The sequence below is a fragment of the Neofelis nebulosa genome, chromosome 9, assembly GCF_028018385.1.
Source record: "Neofelis nebulosa isolate mNeoNeb1 chromosome 9, mNeoNeb1.pri, whole genome shotgun sequence".
NCBI classification, from domain to species: Eukaryota; Metazoa; Chordata; class Mammalia; order Carnivora; family Felidae; genus Neofelis; species Neofelis nebulosa.
The window spans coordinates 113,176,505-113,202,163 of NC_080790.1; the positions used below are offsets into that span (position 1 = coordinate 113,176,505).

At 50.0% G+C, this 25,659-nt stretch overlaps 2 protein-coding genes across 2 annotated transcripts; both read left to right on the forward strand.

Annotated features, from left to right (window-relative positions):
* Positions 1-2,891: 2,891 nt before the first annotated feature.
* LOC131485541 (uncharacterized) lies at positions 2,892-7,059 on the forward strand. Its single transcript, XM_058685131.1, is given in 2 exon segments — positions 2,892-2,957; positions 3,035-7,059. A coding segment is annotated over 1 exon segment (2,754 nt). The 5' UTR covers positions 2,892-2,957; positions 3,035-3,603; the 3' UTR covers positions 6,358-7,059.
* A 3,732-nt stretch (positions 7,060-10,791) lies between these two features.
* Positions 10,792-24,760, forward strand: SIRPB2 (signal regulatory protein beta 2). The gene is made up of 5 exons (XM_058685132.1): positions 10,792-11,043; positions 17,985-18,350; positions 19,566-19,907; positions 20,435-20,503; positions 21,772-24,760. Exons 1-5 carry the CDS (start codon positions 10,848-10,850, stop codon positions 21,900-21,902), a joined length of 1,104 nt encoding a protein of 367 aa, XP_058541115.1. The 5' UTR covers positions 10,792-10,847; the 3' UTR covers positions 21,903-24,760.
* Positions 24,761-25,659: the final 899 nt, after the last annotated feature.

Sequence of the window (25,659 nt, forward strand, 5' to 3'; positions counted from 1 at the left end):
CACTGGCTGACCCGCGAGCTAGACCCAGGCAATTGGAGGCTCCTCACTCCCTCCCCAGTCGTGGAAATGTGTGTTCCACCTGCCTTCTCCACTCCCAGAAGCTGTCCCAGGGGTACAGCCTTAAGACAAAAATATGCCTAATATTTGGGACCTTTGCAGAGAGCTGTTACTGATTTCTAATTCAGTCTCTTGTGGTCAAAAGACAGATTCTGTAATTTCTCTCCTGTTCAATTAATTCATCTTGTTGTACGGACCAAACATGGTCTATCTCCATGAATGGTCCATATGGACTTGAACAAAACTTGGATTTGCTGGCGTGGGGTGAAGTGCTGTAGAAATGACACTTTGGTCAAGTTGGGCGGTGATGGTCAAATCTTTCCATTCCTGCTTTTTTTTTTCTCTGTTCCCTTGATTAGTGACGGACGAGTATTGAAATCTCAAATGTAAATTGTCAATTTTTGTATTTCTCTCTTTGGTTCTATCAATTTTCACTTTATCTATGCTCGAACATATTGATTAGGTGAAAACAGAGTTAGGATTATGATGTCCTCTTGACGAATTGGCCCTTTATTTGTGTATGAAACATTCCTTATCCTGAAGTCTAATTTCATAAAAATATGGACATTGCTTTTTTTTATGCTAAGTGTTGCATGGTCTATTTTAGTCCAATTATTTCTTTGTAACTTACTTGCGTCCGTTTTTTTTTTAAACTTTTTTTTTAATTTTATTTTTTATTTTTTAAAATTTACATCCAAATTAGTCAGCATAGAGTGCCACAGTGATTTCAGGAGTAGATTCCCCAGTGCCCCTTACCCATTTAGCCCATCCCCCTCCTCCCACAACCCCTCCCATAACCCTCAGTTTGTTCTCCAGATTTATGAGTCTCTTCTGTTTTGTCCCCCTCCCGGTTTTTATATTTTTTTTCCCCTCTCTTACCCTAACAAAGAAAAAAGAAGACATCTACACACACTAAGCTTTGAGAGGAGTCAAAGCAGCCAGACATCGCCAGGCACTGAATGATTATATATACAGAATTCAAGAACCAACAAAACCAATCTACGGCCATAGAAATCAGATTGCTGGTTGCCTATGAGGCCACAGTGCTCTGTGCCCGTCCCGGCCTATTAATAACCAAATGTTGTGGTAGGACTCACCCTTGTGGTTCTTCTAACGATTGCAAGATGCCCTTTAGCAACAACCATCAGGACACTTTGAAAACATACAAAGGTTTATTACTTAGGACACCTGGGGCCACACAGCAAGGTCACAGGAAGAAAGCCAGTGCTGCGCAGGGGCCAGGAGTTCTGTTTTTCTTGGGGACAGGGGGAGGGGGGCTAGGCTTGGAGGGCTCACTCTTTTTTGGTGAATTTAAAACAGGAATTTCGGGGCGCCTGGGTGGCTTGGTCGGTTAAGCATCTGACTTTGGCTCAGGTCATGATCTCATGGTCCATGAGTTCGAGCCCCGCTTCGAGCTCTGTGCTGACAGCTCAGAGCCTGGAGCCTGTTTCAGATTCTGTGTCTCCCTCTCTCTCTGCCCCTCCCCTGTTCATGCTCTGTCTCTGTCTCAAAAACAAATAAACATTGAAACAGGAATTTCAAGGGGGAAAGTGAATAGGCAAGAGGACCTGAGGGTCAGTTACGGAAATTGACCAAAGTCTCTAAAACAAAGGAGGCTGTGGAGGGAGGTGGCCTGGCTCTTTACCCAGCCCTGGGGCTGGCATTGTGTTTATTTGAGATGTGGATGCCTCTTTGAAACGGATGCCTTCGCAATCAAAGCCTAAGTCGGGCAGTTGCATTACAAAAGAGAAAAAAAAGCAACAATTGTCAGTTCACAACCCTCTGGGGAACGCCCTGGGTGTAATCTGAAACTGGCCCCCAAATGCACCGAGGGCTCAGAGAGGCTGAAGAGACCGGCAGGCCACCCCAGCCTGGCCGGTTTAATGAGCAAAAGGGACTTACTTACCAGGCTTGTCTTGGGCAGCAGCAGGACAAAGAGATTGCCCGCATTCCACTGCCAACACTTAAAAGTTTCTATAGCGATCTCGTCACTATCTCATCGCTTGGAGCAGCCTCTGGGAGCGGGGAAAGGCAAGTGGAACCCATATTCCAAGGACAGGAGGAGGTATGGAGTTTCCCAGTGCCCAGGTCCAGCTCAGGGGTCAATGGGTGGTCACATCCTTCCGATGACCTTCCCCGACTTCCTGAAAACACACACCTGCTGTTGGCTTGGGTGGCTCACACTCCCACTGCACTTGCCAGTTGCCGCGGACAGAATGTGTACCCCACCCTCCAGATTCTTATGCTGAAGTCTACTCCCCAGTGTGATGGTGGTAGGAGGTGGGGTCTTTGGGGGGTGACTGAAAGGGTGGGCCTACGCCGGCCGACTCCATCTTGTTCTGTGTCCTTCACCTTGACCACACCTCCTCCCCTTGAGTAACCCCCCCCCTCACCTGTCTAACAGGACTCGGACCCTTCCCCAGCCAATCGGCTGAGGCCACAGCCGTTACCTCACCAACTGCCCCTGGGCCCCAATAAAACCTTTGTCCTTTTGAAACTCGCTCTCTCTCCCCGGTATCTCACCGCTGCATCGGTGCAGGTAGGGGATTGAGCTCAAGCTAGCTCGAATAAAGGCTCTTTTGCTTTTACATTGGACTCGGCTCCCTGGTGGTATTTGGGGATCACGAATTCTGGGCATAACATTTGGGGGCTCCGCCCGGGATCCCCAAGACCCCCGAGGGACCCCCGACCCGGAGAGCCTGACTGGCCATGGTTAGTGTCTATTTGTTCTGTCTTTTCTGTGTGAGCTCATTTCTGGAGTTCTGGTAGTGCCCGACGCGGTCTAAGTGGACGCACTGGAGGACCACGGGCCAGGAGTTCGGAAGACGTTCCGATCCTCCCTTCTGGAGGGACGTGGAATCCCCTCATCGGTTTTGGAGGGACGTGGAATCCCCTCAAAGGTCTGAGACGAGGCGGGTCGCTCCCGCTGGTCGGCGTGAGGCTGTCGTCTTTGGAGGGACGTGGAATCCCCTCAAAGGTCTAAGCTAGCTTTCAGTTTTGCTTCCATGGAGTTGGAAGACTTTCTAGGGGCCCTCTGTTTGTCTGTTTTTGTGTTTCTCTGTTTTGTTCTGTGGACTTACTGGACAGACGTTATGGGACAGACTCAGACTACTCCTCTAAGTATTATGACTGATCACTTTAAGGATGTGAGGGGAAGAGCTAACAACCTCAGTGTGGAAGTCCGAAAGTGTCGGTGGCAGTTTTTTTGTTCTAGCGAGTGGCCAACTTTCAATGTCGGATGGCCACCAGAGGGGACCTTCGACCTCCCTACCATCCACCGAGTCAGGAGTGTCATCTCTCGGCCTGAGATGGGCCATCTTGATCAGCTCCCTTACATTATCACTTGGCAGGACCTTGTAGAAGACCCACCCTCTTGGCTTAAGCCCTTCCTAGCCCCGCTCCCCCCCGGAGCCAAAACCCATTCTTGCTTTGCAGGGGACAAAGAAGAAGAAAAGTCTCACCCAGCCTTCAGCACCCCTCTACCCTGTCCTACAAGGGGGGACTGAAGAAGAATTAATTTTTCCTCCCCTGTATAACCCCTCTAGGATGCCGGAAGAACACCATCCTCCCCCTCCAGGGGAGGCAGACGCTGTTCCGAGAGCGGGAGGCGGAAACGCTCCAGTAGGAAGCCCGCCCTTTACCAGACAAAGGGCTCAGAGGGAGCAATCCGCCTCTGCCGCCGACTCCACTATTCCACCCCTGCGAGCCACCGGACCCCCAGACGCGGAGGGGAATCAGCCCCATCACTATTGGCCTTTCGCCACTAGTGACCTGTACAATTGGAAAGCTCAGAATCCTAAGTTTTCCGAGAAACCGGCAGGGCTTATTGATTTATTAGACTCTGTTCTTTTTACCCATCAGCCCACGTGGGACGATTGCCAGCAGCTTTTGCAGGTCCTGTTCACGACTGAAGAAAGAGAAAGAATCCTCAATGGGGCCCGAAAACTAGTTCCGGGCACAGACGGGAATCCCACCACCAACCAGGCTCAGATAGATGCCTCCTTCCCCTTAACTCGGCCCCAGTGGGATTTCAACACGGCAGAAGGTAAGGAGAGGCTCCGGGTCTACCGCCAGACTCTAATGGGGGGTCTCCGAATGGCTGCTAGAAAGCCAACCAATTTGGCCAAGGTAGGCAATGTACAACAGGGAAAAGATGAATCTCCGGCTGCCTTTTTAGAACGGATCATGGAGGCATTCTGTACCTACACCCCCATGGATCCAGAGGCTCCGGAAAGCAAGGCAGCTGTTATCATGGCCTTTGTAAACCAATCGGCCAAAGACATTAGGAGAAAATTACAGAAAATAGATAGACTAGGAGAAAAAAGTCTGCAGGACTTACTGGTGGTAGCCGAAAAGGTATATAATAACCGGGAGCCTCCTGAGGACAAGCAGGCTCATGCCATGGCGGCTGCCAGCAGTAAGCAGACTCGAGACCTGGCCAGAATACTACTAGCTACCACTGCTGACTCCCCTGAGGAACGAGACCGCTGTCTCTGGCAGCTGGCAGACGACACAAGAAAAGGTAAAGGAACCACCAAGGGGGGGAAGCAGAGGCTGCAGAAGGATCAGTGCACATACTGCAAGGAGATAGGGCATTGGGCCCGAGATTGTCCGAAAAGGGCCAGCAGGAAGGGAAGCAAGACTGATCGAGTAAAAGTCCTAGAGCTAGATGAACTAAGTGATTAGGGGAGTCGGGGTTTGGACCCTCTCCCCGAACCCAGGGTAACTCTTAAAGTGGAGGGGACCCCTGTTGACTTCCTTGTCGACACCGGAGCACAACATTCGGTCCTCTGCACCCCACAAGGAAAACTAGCCAGCAAGAAGTCCTGGGTACAAGGGGCAACTGGTATGAGCCAGTATTCATGGACTACCCGAAGAACAGTAGATTTGGGAACGGGCCGGGTATCCCACTCCTTTATGGTAATATCAGAATGCCCCTACCCGCTGTTAGGACGGGACTTACTGACCAAGATTGGAGCTCAGATAACTTTCAGACAAGGGGGGCCTCAGGTCACCGATGGCAAGGGCCACCCCATCCAGGTCCTGACCATGAAACTGGAGGATGAATACCTCCTCCACCAGGAGGCGCTCCCGAGAGAGGATAATATAGACAGATGGCTACAAGAATTCCCCTCGGTTTGGGCAGAGACGGGGGGGATGGGACTAGCCGCTCATAGGACCCCAGTCCTGGTAGAGCTCAAGCCAGGAGAGAGTCCGGTAAGGATCAAACAATACCCCATGTCTCAGGAGGCCTGGAAGGGGATCCAGCCACACATCCGGAGACTACGAAGCCTAAGGGTACTAGTTCCTTGCCAGTCTGCCTGGAACACCCCCTTACTGCCGGTCAAAAAGCCTCACACAAATGACTACCGACCGGTACAAGACCTCCGGGAAGTAAATAAGAGGGTCGCGGACATACACCCAACTGTTCCCAACCCATATACTCTCTTGAGCTCCTTGGAGCCCTCCAGGGTCTGGTATACTGTACTAGATTTAAAGGATGCCTTCTTCAGTCTGCCGCTGGCACCCCAGAGCCAACCCTTGTTCGCCTTTGAGTGGCATGATCCGGAGGAGGGCTACAGTGGGCAACTCACCTGGACACAGCTACCTCAGGGATTCAAAAATTCACCCACCATCTTCGACGAGGCACTACACGAGGACCTGGTATTTACAGACACTTTCTCTGGCTGGGTGGAGGCATACCCAACCAAGCATGAAACGGCTCAGACGGTGGCTAAGAAGCTACTAGAAGCCATCTTACTCAGGTATGGTTTTCCTGCCATGGTAGGATCAGACAATGGACCAGCTTTTATCTCGCAGGTAACACAGGCAGTAGCCAAGGCGGTGGGGGCAAACTGGAAATTACATTGTGCTTATAGGCCCCAGAGCTCAGGACAGGTAGAAAGAATGAATAGAACCCTAAAAGAGACCCTTACCAAATTAACCATGGAGACTGGCGGGGACTGGGTGACTCTCCTACCGTACGCCCTTTACCGGGTTAGAAACACTCCTTACACTCTGGGTTTTACTCCCTACGAGATCATGTTTGGCAGGCCACCCCCTGTTATTCCCAGCCTTCGAGCTGAACTTATTGCTGAGTTTAAAGATCAAGAACTTTTTCTTTCCTTGAGCGGGCTCCAGAGGGCGCACAAGGACATTTGGCTGTGCCTCCGTGCTATCTATGAGGCTGGCCCGACCCGACACCTCATCAGTACAGGCCGGGAGACTGGGTCTATGTCAAGAGGCACCACCGAGAGACCCTCGAGCCGCGCTGGAAGGGACCCTACATCATGGTGTTGACAACCCCCACCGCTCTCAAAGTAGACGGCATCGCGACCTGGGTCCATCACACCCACGTTCGGCCAGCGGACCCCTCCTTGATCCGGAAGGACTTTGTCACACGATGGGCCATCAGTTGAGACCAACACAACCCACTCAAGCTCAAGCTACAGCGCATTCGACCCACCTAATGTTGGTAACTCTGTTAACTCTGCTTGTCATTGCTCATGCTGCCGGGGGTCCCCATGCCCCCCAAAACATCACCTGGCAGATCATAGACACCAGCTCGGGGACAATACTTAATCAGACCTCCCAGAGCCACCCCAGGGACACTTGCTTCCCAGAACTTTGCGTAAACCTCTAAACTCTGTTCCCCTTGTCACCATAAATGCAGCCGGTCCCATGATTGGGTCCCTAAGCTACATGACAAGGGAGGAATGAAAGGGCGGGCCTATGCCAGCCGACTCCATCTTGTTCTGTGTCCTTCACCTTGACCACACCTCCTCCTCTTGAGTAACCCCCCCCCTCACCTGTCTAACAGGACTCGGACCCTTCCCCAGCCAATCGGCTGAGGCCACAGCCGTTACCTCACCAACTGCCCCTGGGCCCCAATAAAACCTTTGTCCTTTTGAAACTCGCTCTCTCTCCCCGGTATCTCACCGCTGCGTCGGTGCAGGTAGGGGATTGAGCTTGAGCTAGCTCGAATAAGGGCTCTTTTGCTTTTACATCGGACTCGGCTCCCTGGCGGTATTTGGGGATCACGAATTCTGGGCATAACAGTGACTAGGTGCTGAATGAGAGAGTCCTCAAGAATGGAATTAGTGCCACTGTGAGAAGAGACAGGAGACAGTTTGCTCCCCCTACAAAACTGTCAGGGCTTTACACAGAGATTGAATGGGAAGGATCAAGAAGGAACCTTGTATGTCTCATGGTGGTGACTACACGGGTGCACATAGACATAAAAATCTAAAAATTCAGTGAGCTGCGCGTAATATTTGTGCAGTTGCATACAGCACAACGTATGTCGTACGTCAATAAAACCTTCAAACAACACCGACAAGCATGTCATGGGATCTGACGTGAAACAGGAAAAGGAAACAAGAAAGGCAAACGACGCTGTAGAACAGGACAAGTTGCAAATAGCAGAAAGTCAGGTTCAGGGACCCCAGAGGCTTCATTATTTTTTTTTTAATTTTCTTTTTTAACATTTTATTTATTTTTGAGACAGGGAGAGACAGAGCATGGACAGGGGAGGGTCAGAGAGAGGGAGACACAGAAACTGAATCAAGCTCCAGGCTCTGAGCTGTCAGCACAGAGCCCGATGCGGGGCTCAAACTCATGGACCGCGAGATCGTGACCTGAGCCGAAGTCGGCCGCTTAACCGACGGAGCCACCCAGGCACCCCGAGGCTTCATTATTAAAGAGACATCAAATCCTTCCTCCTAAATGAAGAGAATGGCAAAAATGATGCGAGGTGACTTCCAAGGTTAGGCCATAAAAAGCCATGCATTCCTGATGTCTTCCCCAGGTAATTGTGGGATTTGGTGCTTACTTAGAGACTACTGGAAATCCTCACTGCCTTAGCGCCCAAGTTCACTGCTAGCTCCTAGAGAATCAGGAATCTGCAAAACACACAGGAACTGCCACCAGTGATGACAGCTGCTTGTGGTTTACGGGTGGTTTATGGAGGAGAGTTTGAGGACCTCTGCAAACTTCACGTTCGCATCTGCTCCTGCCCCCGCTCTGCCTCTTTCCATTTCTAGAGAAGGAAGCCAGCCAGGCCTCTCCTCTTCCACCTTCCAATTCTAATGCACGCACCTCTCCTCGGCAGAACCCAATCCAAAACAAGGAGTCCTAGAAAATGCGGTTCCCAGGCTTCCAGTCCTCTGGTAAGGAGGAGAACAGAGAAAGGAATGGAGATGAAGACTGATTGCAAAAACACCAGTATTGCTGGGGTGCCTGGGTGGCCCAGTCGGTTGAGCATCCGACTTCGGCTCGGGTCATGACCTCACAGTTGGCGAGTTGGACAGGACTAATATTATTGAAGCACTTGCTTGTGCATTTTTCTCTGTCCCTATAGTCTCATCCCTTCCAAGCAGCTCTGTCCCTTATCAAGATTGGACCTTGAGACTTGTTGTCTCAGGGAAGGGGCGGGAGTGAATCCAGCTAGAACAAAGAAGATCACGAGTTCAGAAGAGGGCCGAAGTTAGGAAAGTCCCTACAGAAGAAAACAGGGGACTGCCTCCCCTCATGACTTCAGTGCAGGGTGATAAGAGAAAGAGGGAAAAGGGCAGGAGTTGAGGTGCCAGGAGCCCGGCACCGCCAGTCCCTGGGGTCAGAACTCTGGGCTGGGGCGGGAAGGGAATATAGAAGCCCCAGGTATGTTTAGAGATTCCTAGAGCAGAAAGGACCATGGCCTGGCTCCCACGGTGTCCAGGGGGCCACAGGGGCCATGTCCAACCTGGCTTCCGAGAAGCAGATAGGCAACAGTGCCGGAATTGAATGTGTCCAAAAGTGGTGACTATGGTCAACCCTCAGGAAAGTGGTATCTGGGAGCCCTACAGAGGAGACTTTGAATCCTGTGAATTCTGCACCCTGTGGATGCCGTGGTAGATAAATTACCAGTAGGTCCACATTCTTCACCCCCTCCCCACATCCACACCCTCGGCAATATAACTTTACAGCTCCTCCTATCAAGAGGTGGAGTCTATTTTCCATCCCTTGAATCTGGTCCAGTCTATGACTTGCTCCGGCCAAAAGCCGGACCATAGAAGCGACACTACACCTTGCAACTCCTGCCGCCTCTCAACGCCGCCCCTCTCATGTGAACAAGCCAGACTAGCCTCCTGGAGAATGAGAGACCACATGGAGGAGAGCTGAGGTGGTCCAGGCGACAGTCAGCCAATGCCAGCAGAAAAGAGTTCCTAGCCAGCCTGCTGCTGACCTCAAATGCTGAGTCAAAATCAGCTGAGATGAGAAGAACCATGGAGCTGAGCCCAGATAAAATTGTCAACCCACAGAATCACAAATCAAATAAATGGGTATTGTTTTAAGCCACTGCATTTGGGGGGGGTGGTTTGTTATGCAGCAATAGCTAACTGTTACAGCACCTTACCTAGTCACACAAATAAAATGAATTCTAAGAAACTCTTGAGAAGGAAAGGAATAGCTGCAAAGGAGCCCAGGCAGATGAGAAGGTGATTTAGAAGCTCTGCTGGGAGGATGATATGGAGGCGCTGAGGGTCTGGTGGAATTTTCTAGGCCTGTGGTCAGTTCAAAGAGACTCCAATATATGGGTCTCCTCAACAGGAGAACAAGTGGAAGAAGCAATGGGATTGAGAAGACAGGACTAGCCACACCTCAGCAGACCCAGAGCAAAGTGCTCAGGGACTAGGCCAGACCAACCTCCCCATGGCAGATACCAGGCCCCGAGATAAGACTCAGACCCAAGGCCCGCCATCCTGCCCAGAAAGAAACTTCAGCCTCCTCTGCACCCAGGACCACTCAGGAGGGAGGGAAGGGTAGAAAGCTTGAGCTATTTTTTTTTCTAGAAAAAACAAAACAAAACTGAGTTAACCTAAAAGAGTACGATGGCAACATGTACAATATTCACTTCACCTCATAGTTTTTTTTCAGTTCATTTATTTATTTTGAGACAAAGAGAGAGAGTGTGAGCAGGGGAGGGACAGGGGGCGGGGGGGTGGGGAGAGGGAGAGTCCCAAGCAGGCCCCGCACTTTCAGTGTGGAGCCCAATGCGGGGCTCGAACTCACGAACTGTGAGACCATGACCTGAGCTGAAATCAAGAGTCAGACGCTCAACCAAGCGGGCTACCCAGGTGCCCCGCGACCCTATTCCTATTACTGTTTTACAGATCATATGATAGGGACTCCTGAAGAAGTTACAGAAAATTAAGATGCCACAAAAGCAAATTTTTATATGATCCAGGTGTGTTACCGTTGGACCCCAGGAAATGGAGGTTTCAAGAGTTGTCCCCAGTTATGCGTTTAGGAACGGGATCTGTGCCCACCCCTCACTGCCAAAAGGAGGCCTCCATGGGGCTTGCTTTATAACAAATCCTTCTTCCTAAGCAAACGCCACCTCCTCTGTTTCCTGCACATCGTGAACAATGATGGTTGGTACGTTCAGCATTTACATCGTGCTGAGCCTTCACCCACGTATCTTGTAATCCCTGCAATACCTTTCTGAGGAGGGGACTGCTACCGTCCCCATTTTGCAGATGAAGAAACAAAGGCTCCGAGGTGGCAGGTGTGCGTGAAAGGTCACGCAGCCAGGAAGAGGCAGACCCAGGACTTGACCCCACGTCTGGCTGACTCGGGACACACTAGGCATGCTCATCTTCCTGCCAGGGTGCCCAGGACAGGGCCTGTGGCAAAAGGGGTCATGAAGGTTTTGACAGAGTGATTACAGGAACACTCGCTGCCCAGACACGGAACCCGGAAACCCCTCCAAACAGCTCCTTCCTCTTGCACCAGCAGCCTCGTCTTGCCATATGAAAACACTTCCCCAAGTAGCCTTGGCCCCAAGGAACGCCCCGTTTCAGGCTCAGACACCCACCGGATTGCAGAACGACAGCCAGTCTTGGGAGCCACAGGAGGCACATGCGCCCCTCGCGATGACCACCCCGACCCAGCCGGCCTACTCGCCTCCTTGCTCCTGGCTGCTGATGCTGTCCCTTGTCCTCTTGGGTGAGTGGGACCCCAGACATGATAGGACCCACCCCTGGCTGGTCCCAGAGAGGAGCCCCAGGTGCTCTGGCAGGCCTGGAGGGGCTCAAGCCCACCAAGAGGGAATGGGAGCAGGTAGCCGAGAACTTTCTTGATCCCAGTGTCCCAAGAAGCAGAACTTTTTCGGGAGGCAGGACAGTGAAGTTAAGCCCCCAGGCTCTGGGATCTTGCAAGCTGGGCTCTGCTCAGATACCCGCGTGCTCGTGTCACAGGCCACTTCACTCTCCTCTTGAGTGAACAGGGCTGCTAACGGGGTGCTGTGCGTATTAAATACAAAAATGGTGAGGCTCACAGCCCAGGATCAGGGGCATAATCTGTGGGGCCTATGTCGTGCAAAACGTAAACGCGGTTTCAGAAAGTGATAAGAACTTTAAGACAGCAACAGCAGACCATTATCGCAAGCATGGGGCCCTTCTAAGCACAGGGCCCTGTGTGACCATACAAATCAACCACCCACGAGCCGGCGCCAGCTCAGCCTGAGAAAACTGGGCTCAAACCTCACCACTGACTTCTCTCTGAGCTTCCGTTTCCCCCTCGGTAAAATGGGGCTAATCGTGGGGACCCACCTCATGACTTTTGTTTGGAAGATTCGACAAGACAACACCTGTTGGTACCTAGCATGGTGTAAAGATTTACATAAAGATTTTCTTACCCATGTCTATTGTAAGTCAGGATCAGGCCGATTTAACTCCTGAGTCTTGGGGCTCCTGGGTCCAGCTTAGCCTCTGAGCCCAGAACCCTCTGACCCAGCAGGCAAGAGACTCGGCTTTCACCTCCTGTCCATCTGGACCCCTGCCCCAGCCCCTGCTAAGACCCAGCCCCTGCTTGGGTCCTCCAAGATGGTCACTCCTGGAGAGGCCCTGGTGGGAACCAGATCTGAGACCAGACCCGGCTGCTCCTTCGCTCCCCAGCTGTGATTTGGGGCACCACTTCCCTTCTCTGAGCTGGTTTCCCTGATCGTAAAATGTGAACTCTAGCTCCTAGTTGCTCACTCCACAAATAATTCTGAGTGCCTACTACATGTTAGGCACTAGGCTAGGAGGTCATATGTCTAAACTACTCAGGATCAAATAGGTTTTGAAAAATGGGGGTTTTGTACCAGGCCTCCAAAGGAGAACCCACCATCAGGGATCGTGAAAGGTAGGGCCTGCAGGTGGAAGACAGGGGGGAAGGGATCCCAGAGCTGTGGCCAAGGGGTGCCCAGCTCCGCAGACAAGGTACCCAGGACATTTTCCAGAGAGGGGGATGGGGTGAGGGGCACAGGGCTTTCATTCATTGAGGTTTGATGGACGTACAACAAATTGTACATATCTAACATGTACACTTCGGTAAGTTTTGGGGGCATTGGATATGCTTCACTCTTGTGAATTCATCACCAAAATCAATATAATGAACATATCCAACACTTTGAAAAGTTTTCTTGTGATTCATCCTTTCCATTCCTCCTCCTCCCATGGCAACGCCTTATCCGCTTTCCATCGCTATAGATTCATTTGCATTTTCTGAAACTTTATACAAGATCATGCAGTAGGTACCCCTTTTTTTCCGGCTTCTTTTCCTCAGCATAATTATTTTGAGCTTCATTCATGTGGTTGCACATATCAATAGCTCACATATGTCTTTTTATTTCTGTCCCCTGTGTGGATAAAGTACAGTTTGTTTCTCCATTCACTTGTTGGCAGACATTTTCTGCTTTGCAATTTGCGGCTGTCACAGATAGAGCATCTATAGACGTTCGTGTGCAAGTCTTTGTGTGGACTTAGGCTTTCATTGCTCTTGGGAAAATACTTGAGAATAATATGACCGTATCATATGATAGGTGTGTGTTTAACTTTTAAGACACTGCCATACTGTTTTCCAAGGAGGTTGTACCATTTTGCATTTTCATCAGCAGTGTACGAAGATGACATTGTCCTCTACATCCTCGCCAACACTTGGTATGATCAACCTGTCTCATTTTAGTCATTCTCACAGGTGCGTAGGAACATCTCACTGTGGTTTTAATGTTCACGTCCCTAATGTGTAATGGTGCTAAACATTTTTCACGTGCATCCTGTATCCTGTCTGGTAAAGTGTCTGCTCAACTCCCATTTTTCGATTGGTTTTCTTATTATTGAGTTTTGAGAGCTCTTTATATATTCTGGTTGCAAACTTTTTACCAGATAGATACTTCACAAAGATTTCCTCCTACTCTGTGGCTTTTTCATTCTTTCGCAAGTGCCTTTTGAACAGCAAGAGTTCTTAGTTTTCATAAAGTCTAATTTATTAATTTGTTCTCTTATGGATCATGATTTTGGTGTTGTATCTACATGTGTGGCACAATTCACTAACAAAAGCATCTGGGCTTGGAGTTTTCTTTGCGGGAAAGTCTTTAATACAAATCAAACGTTTGCAATAGATAGTAGGGCTATTTAGGTAATTTATTTCCTCTTGAGGTAGTCTTGGTAGTTGGTGGTTTTTAAGGAATTTGTCCCTTTGTCAAATACATGCAGCCATGACCTTTCCATAGCATCCCCTTATTGTCCTTTAATATCTGTAAACTCTGTACTTGTGTCACCTCCCTAGTTTTTGATTTTAGTAATTTGAGTCTCTCTCTCTTTCTCTCTTACTCTTCCGTATGGCTACAGGTTTATCAATTATAATGATCTTCTCAAAGATTTCACTCATACTGATTTTTCTCTCCTGGTTTTTGTTTTTTACTTTATTGATTTCACTCAGGTCTTTGTGGTTTCCTCTCTCCTACTTCCTTTGGGCTTAATTTGCTCTTTTTTTTCCCTTGTTTCTTAAGGTAGAAACTAAGGTCATTCATTTATGTCCTTCCTTCTTTCCTAATCTAGTCACCTAATTCAATAAATATTCCCCTCTGCTTTAGCAGAATCCTACAGATTTTAATATTGTGTTTTTATTTTCATTCAGATCAAATTGCTTTCTAATTTCCCTTTTGTTTTGTCTTTTAACTTGTGTGTTATCGCAAAGTGTGTTATTCGGCTTGGGAATATCTGGGAGTTTCCTAGGCCTCTGTCTGTTATTGATTCTAATTTAATTCCATTCTGTCAAAGAAGATGCTTGAATTCTTTTAAACTTGTTGAGACTATTTTATGACTCAGAATATGCTCTCTCTTGGTAACAGTTCTCCGTGCACTGGAAAAGAACTATATATCCTCCTATTTGGGGGGCAGAGTGTTCTATAAATATCAATTAGGCTGTTAGTTGTTAGTGCTGTATTCTTTTTGATTTTCTGCCTACATGTTCTATTAATCATGAAAAGGAGGATATTGAAATCTCAGAGCATAACTGTGGATTTGTCTGTTTCTCCTTGCCATTCTATTGGGTTTTGCTTCATACACTTTTAAGTTCTGTTATCTGGTGCACATATTTGGGCTTTGTATGTCTTGATTTTTTTGAAGCTTATTCATTTTGAGAGAGAGAGAGAGAGAGAGAGAGAGAGAGCGAGCACACACGAGCAGCGGAGGGACAGAGAGAGAGGGAGACAGAGGACCCCAAGCAGGCAGCCCCCCTCCACCCCTACTGTCAGAGCAGAGCCCAGTCCAGGGCCCAATCCCATGAATCAAACTGAACCATGACTTGAGCCGAGATTGGATGCTTAACCAACTGATCCACCTAGGTGCCCCTATCTTCTTGATTAATTTGCTCCTTTACCATTATGAAGTGGCATTCTTTATTCCTGGACATATTCTTTGCTCTGAAATCTACTTTATCTGATATTAACATAGCCACTCCAGCTTCCGTTTGATTAGTGTTATATGCTCTACCTTTTTCTATCATTTTTCCTTTTAACATATGCGCAGCTTTAATATTTAAAGTGCATTTCTTGTAGGCAACAGATAGCCTACAAGATCTTACTCTTTATCCAAGCCGACAATCTCTAATTTTTACATCGGGTATTTAGACCTTTTACCTTCAAGGTGACTTTTTAGAGGATTAGGTGTAGGTCTTATCACCTTCCTATTTGTCCTGTCAGTTCTTTGTTCCCTTTTTTCTCTTTTTCTGTCTCGTTTCAGTTGTTGAATATTTTTATAACGCTATCTTATCTCCTTTATTGGCTTATTAGCTATTACTCTTTATTTTGTCATTTAGTGGTTGCTTTAAGGTTTAGAAGTTTCAAATTTTCCAAGATGAAAAAAGGGGGGGGGCGATGGGCTACCCCCCGATACTTTCTCTCTTCTATTTGATCCTCATTGGTTCATAAGAATAATAGAATTTCCCTGTGTTCCTAGGATCCCACTGGGAGTATATTTTTATTTTGAGAAAGAAATGGGTATCAGTTTACAAGCTCTATAGTTTCCTGTGAATATTGAAGAGTCCACTGGACCTTCCCCCTTTCTTAAGTGTGCAATTTGCACCATCCAACTTTCAGTGACAGCATACCATTTCCCATACCGTATAAGAGACTTACAAAGTATACTAGGGTTTCCCTCCTCCCAGCCTTTGTTGTGTTGCTGTCAGAACTTCACTCAGACATGTGTCAAAGTTACTTGAATGTTACTTGTTTTTATCATTTCCGGGCCTGGCTTTTCGGAATCGCTAGGTGGGACCACAACACTTCTCTCTGAGTACCGTCCGCTCTCCTGTCTGTTCTACCCATTGCTCTGTCAAACATGAGGTTTTCCGGTTTGACGGGTGGGGAAAGGCAATATTTCAGCCCTGTGCTGAGCGGATGGGCACCGTTCAGTGCCTGCGCGCGAGGAAACCACCTGAGAGGCCAGGGAACGAACCACCAGAAAGGATTAGAGAGAACAGATCTGACTGCCTCCCCTCATGGTGTTTGAAGGTGGGTGTTGCTCAACATTTTGGAGCTAAGGACACCGAGGGCAAAAGCAATCCCTAGGATTGAACATGAGGTATCCCTTGGTCATCAACTGTGAAGGAGTTCTTATAGAGGCTATTATTAGCACATGCCTAGCTGAGGACACACAGGAAAGGAATTTAGAATTCCACACCCCCTCCCCATATCCTCTTAGAAGGAAACGTCTGCCTCACCTCCCTACTCCCTCGCCTCACTGACCACTGAGAAACACCATGCTATCCTGCAAACTTACATCTTGGAGCAAGACTGAGTCATTCACCAGGCCTGACGGTCACACACACCCAGGGAAACTTGGGACACAAAACTGATGACCCGTGTGGAGCAGAACCTTAAGTCACCTGATCTGAGTCCAAATCCTGGCCATGACACTGACTGTTTCTTCCCCTCTCTGACCATCAGATTTCTCAAAAATGGAGATGATAATAACACCTACCTCAGGGAGTTCTTGAGGGGAGCACCTGTTCATAACCCAGGTGCAAAAGAACTTGCATGGGAGGTCTCGGCCCTCTCTCTCCGTGCCCACTCCGAGGCCAAACTCAGCAGCTAGACCCCCGAAATAGATCCACTTCCCAAAGCACCAACAAGCATTGCAGCCTGGTAAAGAATTCACAAGAGACACCTGAAACTAATATAATATTATATTCCAACTCCACTTGAAGCTTAAAAATGTTTTCAAAGCGATAGAACTGCATATAGGACATAAAATTGCTGGTATTTACTGTGTGTAAATAATATCTCAATAAAGTAGTTTTTTAAAAAAAGAATTCGCAGGGGGGCACCTGGCTGGCTCAGTCCATAAAGCATGTGACTCTTGATCTCAGGGTTGTAAGTTTGAGCCCCACATTGGGTATAGAGATTACTTTAAAAAATAACTAAAAGTCAAAAAGAATTCAGGGGGTGCCTGGGTGGCTCAGTCCGTTAAGCGTCTGACTTCAGCTCAGGTCATGATGTCACTGCTCGTGAGTTCGAGGCCCACATCGGGCTCTGTGCTGACAGCTGGGAACCTGGAGCCTGCTTCGGATTCTGTCTCCATTTCTCTGCCCTTCCCCTGCTCTCTCCCCCCACCTCTCTCTCTCTCTAAAATATAAGACATTAAAAAAAAAAAAAAAGAATTCACAGGATGCCAGGTGATGTTTACTTTGTGCAATACATTTGAGGGCTGAGAGTGGGGGCTCCAGAAACAGGTTGTCACATTCGTATTGGATGACATATTAGTTTCGGGGGCCATGACAAAGTGCCACAGACTGATAGTTTAAACAACAGAAATGCATTATCTCACACTTCTGGAGGCTAGAAGCCTAGGCGAAGGTGTCAGCCAGGTTGATGACGTCTCCTGAGACCTCTCTCCTTGGCTGTCTTCTCTCCGTGCCTTTAATTTCTTCTTATAAGGATGCCAGTCATATTGAATTAGGGTCCACCCTCATGACCGCATGTTAACTTTTTAAAAAATTTAAAAATTTTTTTAAAATATTTATTTATTTTTGAAAGAGAGAGAGAGAGAGAGTGGGAGAGGGGTAGTGAGAGAAGGAGACATAGAATCCGAAGCAGGCTCCAGGCTCTGAGCTGTCAGCACAGAGCCCGACGCGGGGCTCGAACTCACAAGCTGCGAGGTGGTGACCTGAGCCGAAGTCTGATGCCCAACCAACTGAGCCTGGGCCACCCAGGCGCCCCTCATGTTCACTTAATTGCCTCTTTAGAGACCTTGTCTCCGGATGCAGCCACATTCAGAGGTACTGGGGGTTAGGACTCTGACATATGAATGTAGCCGGGAAGACACCAGTCAGCCCATAGACTGTGATCCGGGGAAACTTACCTGGTCGTCGGGGCTCTCAGCACTTCTGTGAAGACGGGAAGAATGCGGTCACCTATTATTTGCAAGTTCTCCATTATTTGTAAGTTCTGCTCTCCCTCTCCAGACAACCTCCTCATCTCTCACGCTTCCCTCCCCAACAACATCCGTCCGGCGTCCTGAGCAATTGTTGCTGGCCAGCTAATGACTAGGTTGTGGTAAGCTCACCTCTGAGGGCTCCAGGTCCTTCCGGCTCAGCACAAAGCCAGTCTTCCTCTGTTGCAGGAGCCTCTGGGCAGAGCGATGGGAGTGAGCGGCAGGTGTTGCAGCCCGAGGGCCCCCTGCTGGTGGCGGAAGGAAACACGCTGCTGCTGCGGTGTACCGTGGAAGGTTCCTGCACTGACGACAGGATTAAATGGGTCAAGGTGAGCGATCGGGACCAGCAGGAGATTTATAACTTCAAACACGGCTTCTTCCCGGGGGTGACGCCGGTGATCCAGCGGACCCTGGAGCCCCTTCATTGTGACTTTTCCATCTATATCCACAATGTCACCAGCAAGCATGCTGGAACCTACCACTGTGTGGGGCTTGATGACTTGAGTGAGAACCCAGAAAAGAAGCTGCAGGAAGGCACCTCAGTGTTTGTGAAGGGTGAGTATCAGGCTCTGTGGGTCTTAGGCGCTCAGCTCGGACCGGTCTCCCTGCGTCAGCTGCCTTCATCCATCCACACCCATACCGTCCACAGAAAATCCCAGTTGGCGCACAACGCGAGGGTGTCTCACCCACACATGCACGGGCATCTGGAGTGGTTCTGCTCCACGTGTCTTGTTCCACGGCCGCGTCTTCTTGCAGCTGCGAAGAGTACACCTGGGTCGTGGAGATGGCAGAAGCAAAGAGGACAAGCCCCAGGGCCCCCACGCGCGTTGCAAGTTTCTAATCACTTACCATCTGCTAACAGCCCATTGGCTAAAGCAAGTCATGCGGCTCAACGCAAAGTCAAGAGACCGGGATGCGTACCCACCTACCACGAGGCAAGAGTAGGGATGCACCACCCTAGGGGAGTCCAGAACTAGGGCTGATAATTTAATCTACCACACTCCCCACGTAATCAGTCATGCTATCTGTAAGCCCAGCAGTGGCAACCTGGGCACTCACATCCTGGGTCTGTCATTCAATAGGAGTGTGTTCTTTTTTTTTTTTTTTTTTTAATGTATTATTTATTTTCGAGAGAGAGAAAGAGAAAACGAGCAGGGATGGGGCAGAGAGAGAGAGAGAGGGACACAGAATCCTAAGCAGGCTCCAGGCTCTGAGCTGTCAGCACAGCCCCCGACGTGGGGCTTGAACTCACAGACCTCGGGACCATGACCTGGGCTGAAGTTGGACGCTTAACCTACTGATCCACCCAGGTGCCCCACCCTGCGAACTGTTAACAGAGAGAATATCTGTGTGTGGCAGTTGGTAGTGGGGGGAAGGGTTCATTTTAACTTGATGCAAGCATTTCGGGAAGGTTTCTCCGATTCCTCCCACGCCGTGACAGGCGCCCCCTCTTGGCCCTACAGTCCTCTGGCTTTCCAACCTCAAGGGGATTTTCTGGACCATCTCCACCACCGGACTGAAAACTTCTTCCCAGCCGGACATTTGCATGTCTTGCTGAGCTCCATTTCCCCCAGTCGTAACCTCAGCACATAGCAGGTCCTGAGAACTTCTTTACTGAGTGAACCGACTTGAGCGTAATGTGGGGATCCAGAGGGAGTAGCTGAGTAGGGAAATCAGGGCAGTGGGGAGGGAGGGAAGATATGAGGGAGGAAATAAGTGGACAATGGAGGAAGACACAAAATGCAACAAGGACCCTCTCTTTGGCTTCAGGAGCCGGGGCCCCAGAGCCAAACCTCTGGATCCTGCAGCCCCAGGAGGTGGTGTTGGCAACCCCCGGAGACACTGTGTTCCTGAACTGCACAGTACATGGACAGGGTCCCCCGGGACCCATCAGGTGGTTTCGGGGGGCTGGTCTGAGCCGCGAGGCCATTTACAACTTTGAAGGCCTCTCCCACCCCAACGTGACAGCTGTCCGGGCCTCCAACAGCGATTTCAGCATCCTCCTGCAAGGCGTGTCCCCTGAGTACACAGGCACCTACTACTGTGTAAAGTTTTACAGGAAACCCAACAGACAATACCTGTCCGGACAGGGCACCAGGCTGCGAGTAAAAGGTGAGACAGGTGGTCTAGAAGGCACTGGGGGAGAGGGGCAGGGGGTCCACAAGGAAATTCCCAAATAGGCCAGCTCTTCTCAGCCTCCAGCTGTTACATAAGCCGTTCCCTCTGCCTGGAATGCTTTCTCCTTCTCTCTGGCGGACTCCTACTCATCCTTCAAGGCCCAGCACAAATAGCCCCTCCTCTGTGAAACCTTCTGCTTCTCCCGGGCAGAGTTCATTTCTCCCCATTCTGGGCTCCTCAAAACTTTGGATAGACCATTAATGGTTTAACAGTATCTGTTAAGTGCCTGTTTACTGCTCTGCACTCTACTGGGTGCTGTAGATACTGCAGTGAATCAGACATTGTCCCCACCCCAGGGATGTTCAGACAGGTCTAACTAGTCCCTCATAGTCACAGGGTTTGACTTCTAGCCCCCATTCCAGGCACACTCCTCTCGATGACCCTAAGTCCTAGCACAGGGGCTCAGGAAGGGGCAAGACAGAAAGAAAAGGGGAATGTGAGACTGTCTCTCTTTCTTACAGCAAAGCCCATCACCTCTCCCCAAGAGAAAGAACTCACCAATGAACATATAGGCAGGACATATCCCTCAGGTGAGTGTACCTAGTCTTGGGAAGGTAACCAGTCCCCACAGGCAAGGCTTGGCCATGGGAAGGGGGCAGTCCTTGCCTTCTAGGGCTATGCGCCACCCAGAAAGTTCCCAGGACTTCATCTCAACATCAGAACCAGGAACTCAGAGAACCACGTTAAAGCTCAACCAAAGATGGGCGCCTGGGTTGGCTCAGTCGGTTGAGCGTCTGACTTCGGCTCAGGCCATGATCTCACGGTTTGTGAGTTCGAGCCCCCCGTCGGGCTCTGTGCTGACAGCTCAGAGCCCAGAGCCTGCTTCGGATTCGGTGTCTCCTCCTCTCTCTGCCCCTCCCCTGCTCGTGCTCTGTCTCTCAATGATAAATAAACGTTAAAAAAATTAAAAAAAAAAAAAAAAAGCTCGACCAAAGAAAGAACAGCTGACTGTTCAGTGGTCAGCCTTGCTTGTCAGGTAGTGAGCTCCCCATGATTCAGTGCAAGGAGACACTGTGAAACTGTACATAACAGTGCTGAAGATCATGGCTTTGTAGCCAGGCCTCCTGGATTGAGTCCCTTTCTGCCTGTGTGACTGCAGGAAGCTTGCCTCACTCCCCGAATTTCTGTCATCCTGCACTGGGGACTAGGGGCGGAGAGGGGATAAGAGTCGGAGAGCGTACCCCATGAGGCTGGTGCGTAGACCCCATGAGATCACACGTGCCAAGCACCCAGAACTGTGCATATCATACCACCTGTTAACGCTCAGGGGCACTTGGCAACAGGGTGGGGTTGAGGGTGAGACTTGGGGTAGCGCCACCAGATGCTCCCTGTCACTGAGCCCTGTTCCTGCCATTCGTAGGAGCCAGACCACCTGGTCCCGTCACTTCTCTAACGTATGTGCCCCTGAGCAAATCATTTCCCGACTCTGGTTCTGCCTTTTCATCGGTACCAATGGCATTATTATCCTGCCTCGCGGCATACGTTTAAGGATTAAATTAGGCAGTTAGGAAGTGCTTAGCCCAAGGTCTGGGGCAGAGGAGCTGAGCAGCCAGTAAATGAACAGTTTTCTATTATGATGGGAGGTCAGGGATGCTGTGAGGATGACTAAACACAGGGGTAGGATATTGGGCAAAGCCTCTTTGGGCCCCGGACAAAGGGAGGGGAGGTCTTCGTGTAGAAAGAATGTGGCCCCACAGGTTTACAGCAGCTGGGCCAGGCCTCCCCGTGGGGACACTGAGGTCTGGACTGTTGGGGGATCGCCCAGGGTCCTTCCTGAGCTCTCCTCTGTGTCCTCCAGGCCTCCTGTCTGTGCTCACACTTGTGGTCCTGGGGCTGAAGGCCATGACCTTGGCTGCGCTCCTGCTGGCCTGGGCTGCCTGCCGGAGAAGGCAAGAAGACACCAAGACCCCAGACTCAGCAGAACTGTAATCTGTACGGGGCATGCAGCACGGGGCATGGGGCGTGGGTGGGGGGGTCGACCTCAAAGTAGGTCCTCTGAGTCGAAGAGAGGTCAAGGCTCCCCAACCACTTCATCGCCTCCAACCCCAGCCTCCAGATGCTCCCCAGGCTTTGTGCCGAACTCCAGGATCCCTACACCTGGCTTCCGTTCACCTGGCGAAGTACCCCACTTGGCACTGACTGGGCTCCCTTCTGATGTGCTGTCCTCTCTCTTGACAGCCAGCTCAAGCCCTCCTTGTCCTTCAAGGCTTTGCCGGGCTCTCTTCTCAAGGCCCTTGTTCCTGCGGTAGTGTCCGCCCCCTTCCACCCCCTCGCCTCGTTTTCTCATCCTTCAAGATCCAACTCAGAGTCCTTTCTGGAAGATTTTCCTAAGCATCTCTAAGCTCACAGAGCCAGACTGCTCAGGCCTCTCCATTTACACCCTTCTCTCCTCATTTCCTGCCTTTTTTCCCTTCCTTCCTTCCTTCCTTCCTTCCTTCCTTCCTTTCCTTCCTTCCTTCCTTCCCTTCCCTTCCTTTCCTTCCTTCCCTTCCTTCCTTTCTTTTCTTTCTTTTCTTTTCTTTTCTTTTCTTTTCTTTTCTTTTCTTTTCTTTTCTTTTCCTTTCTTTCCTTCCCTACTATGGCTGCTTGGGTGGCTGCAATAGTTAAATGCAGGCTCAGCAACTGTAACAAAACTCTTAAATAACAGTGGCTTAAGCCAGAAGAGAATCGGTTTCGCTAGTAATAACTGAGCACAAGCAGGCCAGGCAATAGGGGGACTCCCTTGTAGTGAGACCCGGGATTCCTCGATCTCTTTGCTACCAGGTCCATATCTCAGGCAGCAAGACTACGGAAGAAGGCAGCAAAGGGGCATATGACCCTCCCTTTCAAAGGCACAGCTAGAAATTTGCCCACATCACCTCCAATTGGCTGGAATGTGGTCACATGGTCACACCTAGCCGCAAGGAAGGCTGGGAAATGTAGTCTTCATTCTGGCAGCAAGGTGCCCAGCCAGCAATTTCTCACTAAAGGAACCAGAGGCTAAATGCCAATAGATAACCAGGGGCATAGAGACAGCCTCAGGGGCATAGAGGCAGCCTCTTCCTTGCTCTGCGTGACACGTGAGTTCAACTCCCAGCTGAAACAGCACCCCTCTGTAGCACCACCTCCACTAGGATAGTATAATGGAGGGCAGTGGTCCTCAAGAAGAGGAGGGTTCCCCCCACCACCAGGGTACATTTGGCAATGTGTAGAGACACTTTTGGCTGTCACAACTCGGGGGTTGTCACAACTTGAGGGGTGTCACAACTGGCTATCACCCTCTAGTGAGTAGAGGTCAGGAATGCTGCTGAATGCCCACGGCATCCCCCACAACATAGAGTTGTGTGGCCCAAAGCATCGGGAGTGCTGGGGCTGAGAAGCCCGATGTGGGGGAAAGTGCGACACGCCTGGCTTCCCAGCCTGAACCTCCACTCCCTCCCTGTGTGCCCTTAGTGACTAATCAAGCAGTCGCTTCACCCCTTGGACCCTCGTGGATAAGAACGTGGACAAGGATGGCAACGTGGACTTCTCTGCATTGTACGAAAACTAATTCAGTTCATTCACTAAGGGCTTCACATGTGCTGTGTGCACTGTGTCCGTTCAGTATCTGTGAACCCCATTTTTGCTTTCCACGCGAATATCTCCTAGCACCTACTCTGTGGGGCGGTGGATTCGTCTGGCCGTTTTTCATTATAACCACAGAAAAAGAGCTTGAAAAACCTAAGCCAAAGGGGACATTAGTTTAGTCTGAGGACAGAATAAATCACTGAATCACCAGTCATCAGAATAATAACCCCCTACCAAAAGATAACCACGTCCTAATCTCTGGAACCCGGAACCTAATCTCCGGACCTCACATGGCAAAAAAGGACTTTGCCTCTGGAGTTAAAGATCTTGAGGTGGGGGTTTATTCTGGATTATCCAGGGGGGCTCTAAAGGCAATCACAAGTGCCCTGATGAGGGAGAGACAGGGGGAGATTTGACACAGAGAAGGAGACAGCAACGTGACCACAGAGGCAGAGATGGGAGTGATGTGGCCGCAAGAAGGCCGGCAGCCACCAGAAGCTGGAAGAAGCCAGAATCACTTCTCCCCAGAGTCTCCAGAGGGAGCGGGCCCACTGACACCTTGATTCCTGCCCCATGTTACTGATCTCAGACTTCTGGCCTCCAGAACGATGAGAGGGTAAATTTCCATTATTGTAAAACCCCAGGTTTGTGGGACGCCTGGGTGACTCCGTCTGTTAAGCGTCCGTCTAACTCTTGGTTTCGGCTCAGGTCGTGATCTCACAGTTTGGGGGATCAATGGTGCTGACAGCACAGAGCCTGCTTGGGATTCTCTGCCTCTGTCTCTGTCTCTGTCTCTCTCTCTGTCTCTGTCTCTTCCCCCCCTTGCACACACTCTCTCTCTCAAAATAAATAAATATTTAAAAATCTAATATAAATAAATTAATAAATAGATAAATAAAGCACCAGGTTTGTGGTCATTTGTGGTCTGCAGAGCATCTGAAAGAACCACTCGGCCTCCCAAACCTCCTCGCCCCCCGGGGCCCTGCGGGATCTGGTCCCTGCAAACCACCCCCCTCCCCAATCATCTCCCACCACCACCCCTTAAACTGACTCCGCCCTGGCACCCACCCGGGGCCTTGGCCACACATTCCCTAACTCATCCAAGGCTCCCCTTTGCAAGGGCTCCCGGACTGCTCCGTCCACCGTGATGTCTCCATCCCTCTGGTGGCCCTCACGCCCCTCCCTGTTCTTTGCAGCGCTACCGTGGCCTGAAATAAACGCGTGTGCGTTTCCTTCATGACCGCCAGTTGTCTCCTCTGGAATTCGAGCGTGCCGAGGACAGGAACCTAACTCTTCACCCTATGTCGCCCCTTCCATCCAGTCATAAAAAGTGGGTGAAGGCCAAGGCACTAATCAGTGTGCTGAGGATTAAAGAGTAAAGTCTGCTCTCTCAGGGCGCACCTGCTACTGGGAGAAGATGGACAACGAGCAAGTAAATGTAGTAAGTAACGTGTCACATGGTGGTGAATGCCAAAGGAATAAGAAGGCAGGAGGGTGGGGGGAGGTGCCAGAGCAAGGGAGAGGAGATGTATTTTATTTAGGGTGGTCAGAAGAGTCCTCACAGATAAAGTGATGTTTGAGCAGAGACCTGGAAGGAGTGAGTACAGAGACTCGTAGATGTCTGAGGAGAGGAGCAAGTGCAAAGGCCCTGAGGCAGGAGTGTGCTTGACATGGCACCGGAAGCATAAGCCCCAAGCAGATTCTTGGCACGTGTTAGACCCCTGCAATCCCCCCATCTGAGGGGGGAATAGAGGGTAGAGGTAAAGTTCACAGCCTTGGGAAACTGCTCAGATTCAAATTCCAGTTCTCCTACTCATCTCTTGGGTAAGTTGGTTTCTCTTAGAGTGTCCCGGCTTCCTTATCCATCTGCTGGTAATGACATTAGCGTCTCCCTTCTTAGGCGGTTTTGAGAATAAAACACATGGGTGCATGTTGGGCATTAACTGTGCCAGGCTCAGCGGATGTGGGGAGGGGGGAACAGTCCCCAAAAGAAGTGCAGGGGTGCTGGCAGGTGAAACAAATCATGGATAAAAGCGAAGAAGGGGTGACACCTGGGTTCGAGGACTCGTCCACCAGCCAGAGAACTGGAGCTTGGGGAGCTGGTCACCCACAGATCTCTCATGCCGGCAGCCGAGTGCAA